At 37.7% G+C, this 14,472-nt stretch overlaps 1 protein-coding gene across 1 annotated transcript in view; it reads right to left on the bottom strand.

Annotated features, from left to right (window-relative positions):
* Positions 1–6,218: 6,218 nt before the first annotated feature.
* Positions 6,219–14,472, bottom strand: part of tp53inp1 (tumor protein p53 inducible nuclear protein 1) — a 34,771-nt gene continuing 26,517 nt past the window's right edge. The window contains exon 4 of the mRNA XM_072570191.1: positions 6,219–8,806. Coding sequence (XP_072426292.1) covers positions 8,557–8,806 — 250 coding nt within the window. The 3' untranslated portion in view covers positions 6,219–8,556. The remainder of the gene's footprint in view (positions 8,807–14,472) is intronic.

The following is a 14,472-nucleotide window of genomic DNA, read 5'->3' as shown; positions in this document are numbered from 1 at the left end:
ACGAGTTAGCAATTGGGGGGGGGAGTCCTGGCCAATTTGCATTTCACTACCCAGGAATATTGAAGGTATTTTCAGGAGAGGTCACATCATACTGATAATGTCACTGGACTGGGAATCCAGAAACGCAGGCTAATGTTCTAGCGACACATGGGTTCATGGTAGATGTTGAATTTCAATAATCTGAAATTAAAATGTGGCATAATGGTGACTGTTTAACCACTGTTCATCATTGTAAAAACTGATTTGGTTCATTGATGCCCTTTATGTAAGGAAATCTGTTGCCCTCACCGAGGCTGGCTGCATGTGACTCCAAATCCGCACCAGCAGGTTGACTCTTAATTGTCCTCTGAATTGGTCTAGCTCTCCATTTCCAGAGCATTCAGACATTGACAAGAATTGCTGACCTAGCCAGCAACATTCACATCCCAAGATTTTTTTTTAAATTAACACCCTTGACTAATTTCAGCTAACTGAGCAACATTGAACTTTTCTGGTCACTGACTGAAATCATTAACCTGCCCATTGACAAACTCCTTGAGCAAGAACCTGCTCATAGAGATTTTAAAATTCTGTTATCTCACTTTTTAGATTAGAATCAATCTAAACATCATGGCATACACAGAGAAGACAGGGGGCTAACACCTTCAACATATTGTCTAGCTAACATCAATTGTTACAGCTAACCTGAGAATGCAACTTTTAAAAAAAAGGTTTTGAGATTTACACATGAAAGAAGTGAAACTATCATGGTATTTGAACAGATGAAAGATTTAGCAGACAATCAAGGTATTTTTCAATGTATAATTTCAGTTACATCACACTGTAAATTTTTGCTATAAATTCTGTGCCTTAGAATTGTGTCCTCCACTATCACCTGATGAAGGAGTGGCACTCCGAAAGCTAGTGTGCTTCCAAATAAGCCTGTTAAACAAGTAAAAAAAGACTTGGACTTGATTTCATGACACCATTGCAGTTTAATTTAAGCTGGTATTCAAATCTTGGCACCTCAATAATTGAAAGAGAGCAGTAATCCAGACTAAGTAATCATAACTTTAACAGATAATTGTAGCAAGAAATGTATGAAGATAGACTAATAGTGTCACTTAGCATCTACAAAAAGAAAGTACTTTACAAATCTCCTATGTCCAAACATCAGCTGTATAGCTAATTTCAAAGGAGGCTTTTCCAGGAAGCCAGCTGGAGGGAACTGAAAAAGCAAAGATGTATATTCAAGGGGATAGTTGTATGATTGGTTCTTAAGATAGCTTTGCTCAACTGTGCATGAAATGCTTCACTTATAAAACTGATACTTGTAATGTCATAACTTAGAAATTGGGTTGTTTGGCTACAAGATTCTTCTTTAAATTGTTAGCCAGAGGAAAGTTGCAGAAATATGTCTACAGGTAATGTAATTATAGATTAATACAAAATAGCCCACTGTGCCTGTTTCTGCACTTTCAAAGAGCTACTTAATTGCTCTCACCACCCTGTTCTTTGTCAATCACCATTTTGTTCCCTTTCAAGTATTTATCCAACTCCCATTCAAAGGTTACTAATGAATTTGCTCCTGTAACGCTCAGGCACAGCTTTGCAAATCTCAATAATCGGCTGTGCAAAAAGTCATTTTGCCTCTGACTTTTTTTTTGCCAATCTTAAATCCATGTTTCTTTTGCTACTGGAAACCATTCCTTTATTCACTTTGCTGAGAACATAAGAACACAACATAAAAACTAACAGCAGGAATAGGCAATTTAGTCCCTTGAGCCTGTTTTGCTATTCAATAGTGTCATGAGTGATCTCATTTTGGCATCAACCTAACTCTCCTGCTTGCTAACCAATTACCGTTCAATCCTTCAATTAAAAATCTGTCTATTTCCTTTTTAAATTTACTCAATGTCCACCACATTCTGGGGTAGTGTACTCCACAAATTCATTGGAGTGGAAATTGAGAGAAGTAACTTCTCCTCATCTCTGTTTGAAATCCATCACTTGTTATCATAAAGCTGACTGCTCATTCCAGATCTCTCCAAAAAAGAAACATCCTCTCTACATCTACTTTGTCAATCCCCAATAACATCTTATACACCTCAATTAAATCTCCTCTCATTCTTCTAAACTCCACAGGGTATAGACCTGAACTGCTCAATCACTCTTCATAAGACAAACTCCTCATCTCTTGAATCAATCTAGCGAACCTCCTGTGAACTGCCTCCAATGAAACTTAAGTAAGGCACCAAAATTATCCACATTTAGTTAGCAGGCAGGAGAGTGGAATTGAGGCCAAGATGAGATCGCCCATGATATGATTGAATAGTGAAACTGACTCAAGGGACTGAATTGCTACTCCTGCTCTTATTTTTTATGTAGTGTTCTTATGTTCTCAACAAAGTGAATAAAGGTATGGTGTCATTACTGCCTTTTACATTTGCAGGAATACTTCCCTGTTTGTATATTCTATTCCTTCAGCAATACATGTCAAAATTCCATTTGCCTTGCTTATTAACTGCTAGTATACTAGTTTTCTACAATTTGTGCACAAGGACACACAGATGCCTACAACTGAAACACTCTGACGTTTCTCTCCATTTAGATAATAGATTGTCTTTCTATTTCTGAGCAAAAAATAGATAACATCACACTTGATATATATTTATAATATAGTATGTATAAGTCATAATAATGTATATAAATGGTTTGGAGGTGGTCTGATTAGTATGTTTGCAGATAACACAAAGATTGGGGAGCTGCAGATAGTGAGGAGGATTGCCAGATCCAGGAGGATAGTGGTAGGCTGGAGACTTCGGCAGAGAAATGACACATGGAGCTTAATCAGGGAAAATCGGAGGTGATGCACTGTGGAAGATCTAGAACAGAATAGAATCCCTACAGTGTGGAACAGGCCCTTTGGCCCAACAAGTCCACACTGACCCTTCGAAGAGTAATCCATTCACTACATTTACCCCAGACTAATGAACCAAACCTACATTCCCTGAACACTTTGGGCAATTTAGCATGGCCAATTCACCTAACCTACACAACTTTGGATTGTGGGAGGAAACTGGAGCACTCGGAGAAAACCCACACAGACGGGGAGAATATGCAAACTCCACATACACATTCACCCGAGGTTGGAATTGAATGGAGGTCCCTGGCGTTGTGAGGCAGCAATGCTAACCACTGCGGCTCCCTGCCACTAATGCAAGAGGAAGTATACAGTAAATGGCAGAACCTTAGTGGCATCAACATACAGAGGGACCTAAGCGTACAGGTCCACAGTTCCTGAAAGTGGCATTGCAAGTATAAGGCATATGGTGTGCTTCCCTTTATTAGTTAAGGTGTAGAGTATAAATGTTGGCAAATCACGTTACAGCTGGAAAACTTTAGCGAAGCCACATTTGGTATATTTTGTTTGGTTCTGGTCTTCACATGACAAGAAGAATGTGAGGGCTTAGGAGAGAGTATCAAAATGGTTTACCAGGATGTTACCTGGTTTGCAGGGTATTAACTATGAGGAAAGATTAGACAAACTTGTTTTTTTTCACTTGAATTTGGAAGATGAGGGGGAAATCTGATAGGAGTTTACAAAAAAAATGCGAGGCATGGATAGTCTGAGACTTTCCCAGGTTAGTAATGTTAATTACTAGTGGATGTAGGTTTAAGGTAGTTACATTTAACGAAGATGTGAGAGGCCACAGATAGTGGTAAGTGCATGAAATGCACTGCCAGAGGAGCACATACAATAGCAACGTTGAAGAGGCATCTTGACAGACATATGAATAGACAAAGAATAGAGGGATACAGACTGTGTAGAGGCAAAAGGTTTTTTTTATTTCAGAAAGGCATCATGTGTTGGTGCTGTTTTGGTGGGCTGAAGGGCCTGTTCCTATATTGTAATGTTCATTGTACTTTTTGTACCTCTCCTTGTTAAACTCCATCTGCTAGATTTTGGCCCACTCACTTTAGCTATCCCCATCTATTCGTAAATTTCTTATTTCTTTATTGTAACTTACTTTCCCACCTGTTTTAGTGTCATCTGCAAATTTGGCTATAGTATCTACTATCTCTGCATCCAAGAATTGATATAGATTGTAAATAGTTTGGGTCCTGAGGACTGAACTGTATGGCACCCCACTAGTTACATCTTGCCAACCATGAAAAGACTCATTTAGCCCAACTGTCTGATTTCAAGCAAATAAATTACCCGTAACCTCATTAAACCTTATTTATTAACCATTTGTGTTGAACCTTATCAAATGCCTTCTAGAAGTCCAGATATACTATACCACAGGTTCCCATTATCCATTTCACTTGTTACACCTTCCAAGAACTCTAGCAAATTAGTCAAACATGATTTGCCCTTCATAAAACCATGGTGACTCTAATGGATTGTGTTTTGACTATGCGAATGACTTGTTGCTACTTCCTTAATAATGAATTCTAACAATTTCCCAATGACAGATGTTAAAGTAATTGATCTTTAATTTCCTTTATTTTTCCTTCCTTTTTGAATAATAACATTATATTAGCATTTTTCCAATCCACTAGAACCTATCTTGCATCTCGGGAACTTTGAAGCATTATAACCAATGGAACCATTAACTTTGCTGTCACTTCCTTAAAGACCCTAGAACGTGGGCCATCAGGTCCTGGAGACTTGTGTACCTTCAACTCCTATAGTTTTTTCAGTAATTTTCCCTAATAACAATGATGATTGTTCTAAATTCCTCCCTTTCTAAAACTAATCATGATTTTGAGCACCTCTATCAAATCTCATTTTAACCTTCCCTGCTTTAAGGACCACGATGTGAATTTCACCAATCTCTCAACATAACTGAAGTTGCTAATGACTGGTACATTTCCAATAAATCTCTTCTGCGAAACCTCTTTTAGGTCTCAAGATCATCTGAAAGTTTGCATTGAACACAGCACTCCAGTTGAAGCCCAATAATTGTAACCTGTTTGCTTTTATAAACAATACTTCTACTAATAAATCTAAAGATTCTAGATGCGTTTGAAATAGCATCCCTATCATGTTCAAAGATATAAATATGCACACAAAGGTGCCTCTGTTCCAGCACTTCTTTAAAAATCTAATATGATACTGTCTCTCATCAGTTCTCCTACTTCATACTACCCTCCATTTTTTTTCATCTGCCTGTTATTGTCCTATTTTACCAATCCACTAACATCCCCCTGAAGTTTATGATCCTCATCATGGTCTGTGATATGTCCAATATTATTATGAACAAACCAATTATTTGTTTATTAAATATTTTTAACTAAATACACTTACCTGACCTAATTCCACAAAAGCAGCTTGAACAGCCATGTGAACTTTATAAAGGGCAATGTCTCCACATGAGCCAGATCTCTGTCTATTCACAAAAGCTGGCCCCCTTCTAGTTATGCACAACTGAAAACATTGATCAAATAAATTCTCTTCGAATATCAAGCTTTCAGTTTTTTCCTTCTTTGAGACAGGCCTACATCACAGTTCAATATGATGTCTGCACTTCCAACTCATTAACCTTATTAGATGATCAATGCATTTACCCATAAGTGCTCCATACCCACCTTAGACTGCTAAATATTTTCCTGTTTTATTCATATTTCTGAACTTATTTACTCAAACTGTTTGTATCTTCCAGTCCTCTTTGCAATTTGCTTCCTTCATAATGCTCCAAACCCCTGAAAATTAAATTAAACCCTTCTGCAAGGTAGTTTATCTTCCCATGGAGGAATCGGTCCGTTGGAATCAACCTGTTCACCTCAAACTGTCCCTTATAACTGAGAACTAGTCCCAATGTTCCAGTAAACTGATCCCAGACACTTTAAGCATTTCTCTAGACAGTTTTTAAACTGCTTTATCATACTCTCTCAATACTCATCAATGCACGGAAATTAGAGAAACCCAGAGATTAGTATCACTGAGCTATTGCTCGTAATTTCCTACCTAGCTCCTAAATCCTAGCTTGCAGGACCTCAAGTCTTTCCTTCCTGTATAATTGATTCCCACTTGGACCACAATTTGTAAACGTTCACCTCCCCATCTCAATGTTCAGCACCCTCTCAACAATCACACCGAAAGCAATGATATCATTTCGACCTCACTGATTTAGAGTTTAGCAGTTTGTTTTGCTCTGCTTTTGTTTCTATTAACAAATGACAATAATCAAACTCAAATTATTACATTTATTGACAAATTAAACATTTCCACATTTAATACAAGCAAGAAATAAACCATTATTAGAACTTAAAACAAGGAACATATTCCGGTTACGTGGATGGAAAGACAACTAGAAAATATTCATTTTTTTTAAAAACAATTTCACTGTGCAAACTGCACTAGTTAACATTTTGGAATCACTAATAAATAGCCATATACTAAATTAGTAAATAAAATTATATCACTAATTCTACAAGTCTATAAAGTTGACACACTTATTTGGCAAAGTGCTGTATTTATTCTGCAAATTGGATAATGATGCCAGTCAGTCAAATGGCCATAAAGTCCTGAATGAGTTAAAATATCTCCAGGCTTTTTCTCATCAATGATCTGATTCAAATGAATATAAACTGTACAAAGTAACTCCACAAACAAATTCCTTCCTGTGCATAGTTGCATTGTTTGTCATATTTATAGCATCTGGCTCTTTCATATCTTCTTCACATGTAACACAAAACAACGTACTGACGTAATGAATTTACACTGGAAGGCACATATATAACAAAACCAAACATGAACCCCTGTTCGAAATATTCATCAATCCAAAGCTACAGTTTAATGTCTTTATATGTAACATACACTTTCTTGAAGTAACACGTACAAGCTTTGTTCAATTGTTTTTAGGTTTTTTCTATTGTTTTAATCTCATCACAACCAACGTAATCAACTCTCGATGAAATAAGGTACAAAGAAGATTTTATGAAAACAAATTAAGTTAGTCAAATGTTATCAACCTGTACAACATGAAAAGCAGTTAACAATTTGGTTAGACTAAATTATCTTAAACGTCCAACTACAGAGTTTTCTGTACAGCATAAATGTCTGCAAGCATTTCACCAAATATCCAATTAAGAGTCTACCACAATGTTATCAGTGATCAATATCCAAAATAATCATGAAAGAGATATTATATTACATTTTCTTCACCAGTGTTAAAGTTTATGCATTTTACAAAGATAGACTTAACTTGGTTTTCTGGACAACCCAGGAGGAAATAATGAGGACTTTCATCAGATTTGCTGGACAGCAAGGTTTTAAAAGTTTCCTCTATCTGTAGTGAAAACAGTGATGTATGAAAGTAGTTGCAAATTTAAAAACAAATCCTGAGGCATGGTTGGATAATTTGATAATGAATTAAAAATTTCATTACAGATATTTTTGTTGATTCATTGTGTGCAAAACCTTAAAAGTTTATTAACCGAAGTACAGTTACTTATTCTAATTTTCCAATTATTTCTTCAAGGTGCTTATCCAGGGTAAAATCTTGTTATATAAAAGCTTTCCTAAGTATGAAATAATAGACAGATATTTGTTTATTATTTCATATGCTTTGCAGTACTAAAAAATCAGGAGAAGATCCGCATTGGGAAAATGATTCTTCAGCAGCTACCAGAACCTACGCTTACTCAAGACATCACATTTCTCCAAAAGAAAATGCAGGAAAATCTTTGGAACATGGGAAAAACATATATTATTAAATGGAAAGATTTTATAACCACGGCAGGTCCATTACTCTGTAAAATATGAAAACCAGAGTATAGTTGGGGGAAAATCTTTCGTTTAAGTACAGAGCACCAAGGTATCATCCATCATCAAAAAGTGTCAAAGCTACAGCAAGTTTATTGGGGTAAAACATGGATAACATAGAAGCATAACATTTTTAGACATATTCAAATTGCCACCAAGAGGGAAGTCATATATGTAGCCCCAAAATTTTTGACTATTTATAAATACCCTGGAGCAATATTAATGCCATCAATCCATAAAAGGTCCATTACTAAAAAAAATGAAATATACATTTACATAGGACTTCCTTGCTGTCACATACAGATATTTAGAAAAAATTATACAATGTACTGTCCCTGAGAATACTGTGTTGCGAAATAAGATAAATTTCACTTCACATAACAAAGCACATCTGAAAGTATCATTCCATCTACCAGGCAACATTTGCTACTGATTATGTTGACAGCATTCACGTTTTATAATATAGCTATACGTTGCACATATGCACGCACAATACAAATACATTTGCACAGACAAAATCGATCTTTATTTGGAGATGGAATTCCTAACAAACAAACGAATCCTATATAAGAAAAAGATTGCAAAGAGATTTGTAGATTTTAAGAGTAAAATCCTATCATTCAGAGCAAGGCATTTGGTGATACTGATTTTAAAGCACCCAGAAAGTAGAATAGAAACTCTAAAATACTCCATATGATTAATGATTGCTAATTTTGTTAAATATGAAATCCTATAAAAAGTTACATATACATACTGTATTTACAACAAAAACATTGTTTTAAAAATTGAAATAGCAATGACAATTAATAATTATACTGGCGCTGGCAAGGTTGGTGTAGAATATGTCCATTGTGCTTAGCTTGTCGAGAGTTGCACTCTTTAATAAGGTTTTGGCGGCGAATGTTGTTGCGGTTAATGAGGTGTTTTGCACCATGTTCTTTACCACGTTGAACATGGCGAAGCTGATTGGCTTGTTCTACAAAACTGGTGGGAGTGGCCAGAGTAGCTGCATAGCAGCGAATATGGTGGCCTACTCTGCTAGGGCTTTCAGTCCTAGAATGAGAACAGAACATCATTTATACAACCTGTCTTTATCCACGTTATCAAGATAACTCATTACAAATTTAAATTTTACATAAATGTAATGCAGACCATCACAAGTATCATTTTAATCTATTTTTCCCACAGTATTTGATAAGTGCAAAATGCAGCATTTGTTGTGCTATTGTAACTTCCTAATGCTGTTTATTGCCAATAGCTAAAACAATTGAGGAAGTTCTCTTGAACCAAGACACACTGTTTTCAACAACTGCTCCTCACCAAATTACCTGTTCCCTTACCTCTGAAGTAATATAAATGTTTATTGCACTAATAACACTCATCTCTTTGTTCATAATGTCAGTGCTCTGCCCATAGCATAGCACAGAATACAAACTTTAAAAAGTTTGGATCAATTGGTGCTAATAGAAGGTAGCAAACAGGAGAATAGTAAGGAAAACAGTACCATTGCCAAATCTGAAGATTGCAAAGATATACTTCAGAAATGTAGGGACTGAGAGACTGAGGTGTCAGAGGATGATGCTGCAAAGGTTTAAGTAAGAGCACTTGGTAATGAATTGGGTTGTGAGATATTGGATGTGTGTCTTATTGCTCAGCTCAGGACACCAAAACTGCAAACTGGCTCTGGCTTAGCTTGCAAAATTGGTTAGAAAGTGAGATACAGTCAGAAGCAGGAGAGTGGAATTTGCCACAGGAGCTAAAAATAATGGACCAGATCTTGATATCAGGTGGCAGCAAGTTGTGACTCATCCATGACGTGATCTTTGACAGCCAGTCTAATAGTGACAAATTAATAAAGATATTCAGTATACACAGGGAAACATGTGGGGGCTCCAGATGGTATGAAGTGACAGAATGTCAATCAGAAAGAGAAGATGACCAAAAAGATCATTTTGGGGCCCCAGATGTGACAATGCAGTTAGGATGGGCATTCTGATAGGTATTTTGTATGATAGCAACAAAAATTAAATTTAATACCAACATTTAAATTAGTCAAAACCTTTATTATTGTAGTGTGGACATCTTAAACAAAAACAGAAATTGCTAATGAAACTCAGTAGGTTTGGTAGCATCTGTGTGGAGAACACAGTGAACTTTTCAAGTGTGATGACTCATCAGATTCTGTTTTATTTCTGCTTTATTGTAGGCTGCCTGCAAACCCCCTGTAATGGTAATGTTCTTAGATGTGGTCCTGGGTCTGATGAGTAGTTCTGTGAGGGTCTCATAATGGGGATGCTTTAATCTTCTCTCCATAGGAAAGATGCTGACATTTACCATGACTGATTCTGGACTGGTTAATTACTGTCCGTTGCTTGCAAAGGGATTTTGATCCTACTTTGGATTCTTCAACGAAAAGGATTTCAACTGATATTTTCTTCCAGTCTTATACCATGCGTCATCAAGGCTGAGGGGAGCTAGCCTAAGGGATTCAGTGATAGTCCAACTAACCTTCTTGATTTAACCCGGGGTTGGTGCTAGATTGCTCAGGATTCCTCAACATGTCTTTGCTGATGTAAAAGTTATATTCTCTGCAGACAGCATATTTCCAGGAGAGGTATGGTGGTGAAAGCATATTGGGCAATCTGTTACAATAGTATGCTGGATACAAGTAGTATATATTTATAGAAACAAGTTTAAATGTTATGTCATCACAGAAAGTAAGGCTACATCATTTAATCTCGTTAGTCTTGCACATGTGAATGGAAGCAGGACATTTCTCAATAAAACTGTTCAACCTCTATAACAACCTTGTCACTATATCTGTATTTGTGTAAAGTTCCAAATAATATGATGGTTATGGTGAAGTAATGTTTTCAAACAGAGAAGTTAGCATGGATGAAAGCATACCAGTGATAATTTATTATAGTAGAGATCAGTTGGTCTTCAATTAATTTGAAGTGTGAACATGATAGACATGTCTGAGGGCAATGTCCAGCTATAGACTCTATCAAGGTGTTCAGATATGAAAGAAACATTGGGCAACTGCTCTCTGTTTGGATCAGCTGGTTTCTGGATTAGGTTGTTCCTCTCCTTTAATTTCTTTTGAAATATTAGGAGATGTTGTTTGTCAGAATCTGCCATTGGAGAAAGTGGATTTACAACTTCCAAATTGTTAGCATGAGCTCAGAAGCTGACCAATTTTTGTTTTGGGTAGCTAAGGCAATGATTTTAGCAATAAAATGAACTGAGAGACAGACCGTCGACATGAACACCAATATAACAAGAAAGCCAGAACAGTGCTCTGTGGAAGTCAGAGAGTCACAGAGATGTACAGCATGCAAACAGAACCTTCAGTTCAACTATTCTATGCAGACCAGATATCCTAAATTAATCTAGGCCCATTTGCCAGCATTTAGTCCATATCCTCTAAACCCTTCCTATTCACATACAAAAAGCAATTCATTTTTCCAGTCTGCCATACATCATCATCAGGTCAATGACTATCACAGGTTTGAGTTGGCATGAAAGCCTGCTTTAGCATTCATCACTAACACTGTCTGGTCACAGCCATTCCGGACATCCTGAAAGATATCTTGTTTTTTAGGGATACTTCACCTGATAATAATGTTACTTATAAATTATTTTGAGGAAGTTTAAACCATAACAGTTTAGAGATGGTGACAAACTGCTAAAGATGTGGAATCAAAGAATAGAGGGAATAGGACAAATGGACACAAAGCAACTGAGACAGTAGAATGTGTTGTTTTTATTCTCAACTCCTGACATAGAAAGAGGTAGTTTTACCAGACCAAAATCCAAAATCTCATTCTTGGGCATGAGTTTGAATTTCTCATGAAGTATGATGAAATTTGAATTTGATAAAAGTCTGGAATAAAAAGCTAGCCAAATGGTGACTATGTTAAAATCCCATCTGACTCACTAATTTCGTTCAGGGAAGTGAATTCACCACCTTATCTGACCTAGCAATGACCTATCACTTTTACTCCCACCTCCATCTACCTATCCCACTCTCAGGTCCCTTCCCCCACCCCACCCTCTCCCATTTATCTCACGAGCCTCTTGGCTCACAGCCTCATTCCTGATGAAGGGCTTTTGCCTCAAATGTCGGTTCTCCTGCTCCTTGGATGCTGCCTGACTTGCTGTGCTTTTCCAGCACCACGTTCTCGACCCATAGCAATGAGTTTCAACTTCCCTCTGAACAAGAGATGGGCAATAAATGCAAGCTAGTCCAGTGATGCCCACATCCCATAACAAATTTAAAAAAGAAAGGTGGGTTTCATCATGTTCCTCCTCTGATACCTACCCAGTGTCTGATGTCAGGAAGGGTTAGCTGATACCTTCCAAAGTCAAACAATCTAACACTAGTGATGGACCTGACAATGCCCAAATTTACACGAGGAATGGCATAGATCCTAGCCTATGAATATATCTCTTCAAGTCAGTAATCGAGACTCAATTTAGGAGGAAAATCCATTACATGTGATTTTATAAGACAATTATTAATCAATGTTAGGACTAATGCTTTATTATTCTCATGTATTTTTCATGCACAAGTACCTTTATCTTAACCTGTTGGAAATTTATAATTGGTCTTCCTGATTAATGATGTGTAAGATTAGATTTGGTTCCCTACAGTATGGAAACAGGCCCTTCACCCCAACAAGTCCATACCGACACTCCAAAAAGTAACCCACCCATACCCATTCCCCTCCCCTATATTTACTCCTGACTAATGCACCTAAAACAATAGGCAATTTAGCATGGCCAATTCAACTGCACATCTTGGATTTGGGAGGAAACTGGACCACCCGGAAGAAACCCACGCAGCCATGGGGAGAATGTACAAACTCCACACAGACAGTCGCCCTAGGCAGGACTTGGACCCTGACCTCTGACCCCTGGCGCTGTGAGGCTGCAGTGCTAACCACTGAGCCACCATGCCACCCCAGTGTAATTTCACTATTTTCCATTTTTTGTTTGGCTTGGCATAAATTCGCTATCCTTAATTGTTGCAGCAAAAAAAATTGGTGCTGAGCTGCCTTCTTGAACCACTGCAGTCCTTAATGTGGTGGGGGACATGCACAATACTGTTAAGATGGGAGTTCCAGGATTTTGACCCAGCAAAAATGGTTCCAAGTCAGGATGATGAGTGGGTTGAAGGGGTGGATGTGTAGTTGGGTGGTGTTCCCATATATCTGCTGCCCTTGTCCTTCCAGGAGGTAGGTGTCATGAATTTGGAAACTGCTGATGAAGGAGCCTTGCTGAGTTACTTGAATGTATCTGTAAATTGTACATACTGCTGCCATTGTGCACTGACGGCAGTGAACGTTGAAGGTGGTGGATGGTGCACAAATCAAGTGAGTTGCTTTGTCCCGGATGGTATCAAACTTTGCATGTTTTCGCAGCTGCGCCCATCCAGGCAAGTATTCATTCACATTCTTGATTTGTTCCTGCAGATGGCAGACTTCAAGGCAGAGATTGATAGATTCTTGTTGTCTCGAGGAATTAAGGGCTACAGGGAGAATGCGGGTAAGTGGAGTTGAAATGCCCATCAGCCATGATTGAATGGCGGAGTGGACTCGATGGGCCAAATGGCCTTACTTCCACTCCTATGTCTTATGGTCTTATAAACATGGGGAAAACAACGGGGGAATGATTTGCCACAGAATTCAAAGCCTCTGACTTGCTCTTGCAGCCACAGTATTTATATAGTTTTATACGTAGTTTTAAAGTTTATGATTGATAGTGGGGAATTCATTAATGGCCTTGCCATTCAATGTCAAGACAAATTAGATTAGATTCTCTGCTATTTCCTCGATCATTGCCTAGCACTTGTTTTGCCCGACTGTTACTTGCCATATATCGATTCAAGCCAAGGTGTTACTCAGGACCGGTTGCTTTAGTATCTGAGTCATTACAAATAGTGCTGCATATTGTGTATTCATCAGCAAACTTCTGACCTTACAATGGAAGGAAGATAACTGATGCAGCAGTTGAAGATCGTACTTGGAGTAAGAGAATTGTCTTTGAGTAACCACAACTATCTTCCTTTGTGCTAAGTATGACTCTAATCTGCAAATAGGCTTTGCTGATTCACATTGACTTCAGTTTAGCTTGAGATCCTTAATGCCATACTCTGTCAAATGCCATCTTGATATCAAGGGCAATTATTCTCACCTCTGGAATTCAATTCCTGTGTTTAGACCAAAACTACAAGTTTAGGAGCAGAATGCTCTTGGTGGAACTCAAACTGAGTATCAGTGAAAACTTTGCAAGTGTTGCTTGATAGTACTGTCAATGATTTTTTCTGTTGCTGCTGCTGGAGGGAACACTGACTGAACAAAAGTAACTCAACCAATTATAACCCTTTTTGTGAACAGGACATCCCTTGGTAATTTTCCACATTATCCGCCACTGTTGTAGCTGCCCTGGAACAACTTGGCTAGGGGTACAGAAAGTTCTGGAGTACAAGTCTTCAGTACTATTTCTGGATTGCTGTCTAGGCCAATAGCCTTTGCAATACTCAGTGCCTTAGCTATTTCTTAATATCATGTGGAGTGAATCAAATTGTTTAAAGACTGATAGCTATGGCGCTGGGGATCTCAGGAAGAGGACAAGTCCTTTAATGGTAGGTTTATTATAATAACTAGTAAAATTTATCTAGTTGATGAGTTTACCAAGTAAGTTTTAAATAGACT

The sequence above is a fragment of the Chiloscyllium punctatum genome, chromosome 5 (assembly GCF_047496795.1).
Source record: "Chiloscyllium punctatum isolate Juve2018m chromosome 5, sChiPun1.3, whole genome shotgun sequence".
NCBI lineage: Eukaryota > Metazoa > Chordata > Chondrichthyes > Orectolobiformes > Hemiscylliidae > Chiloscyllium > Chiloscyllium punctatum.
The sequence above is the reverse complement of the archived record's forward strand: the minus strand, read 5'-3'. Positions and strand labels throughout refer to the sequence as shown.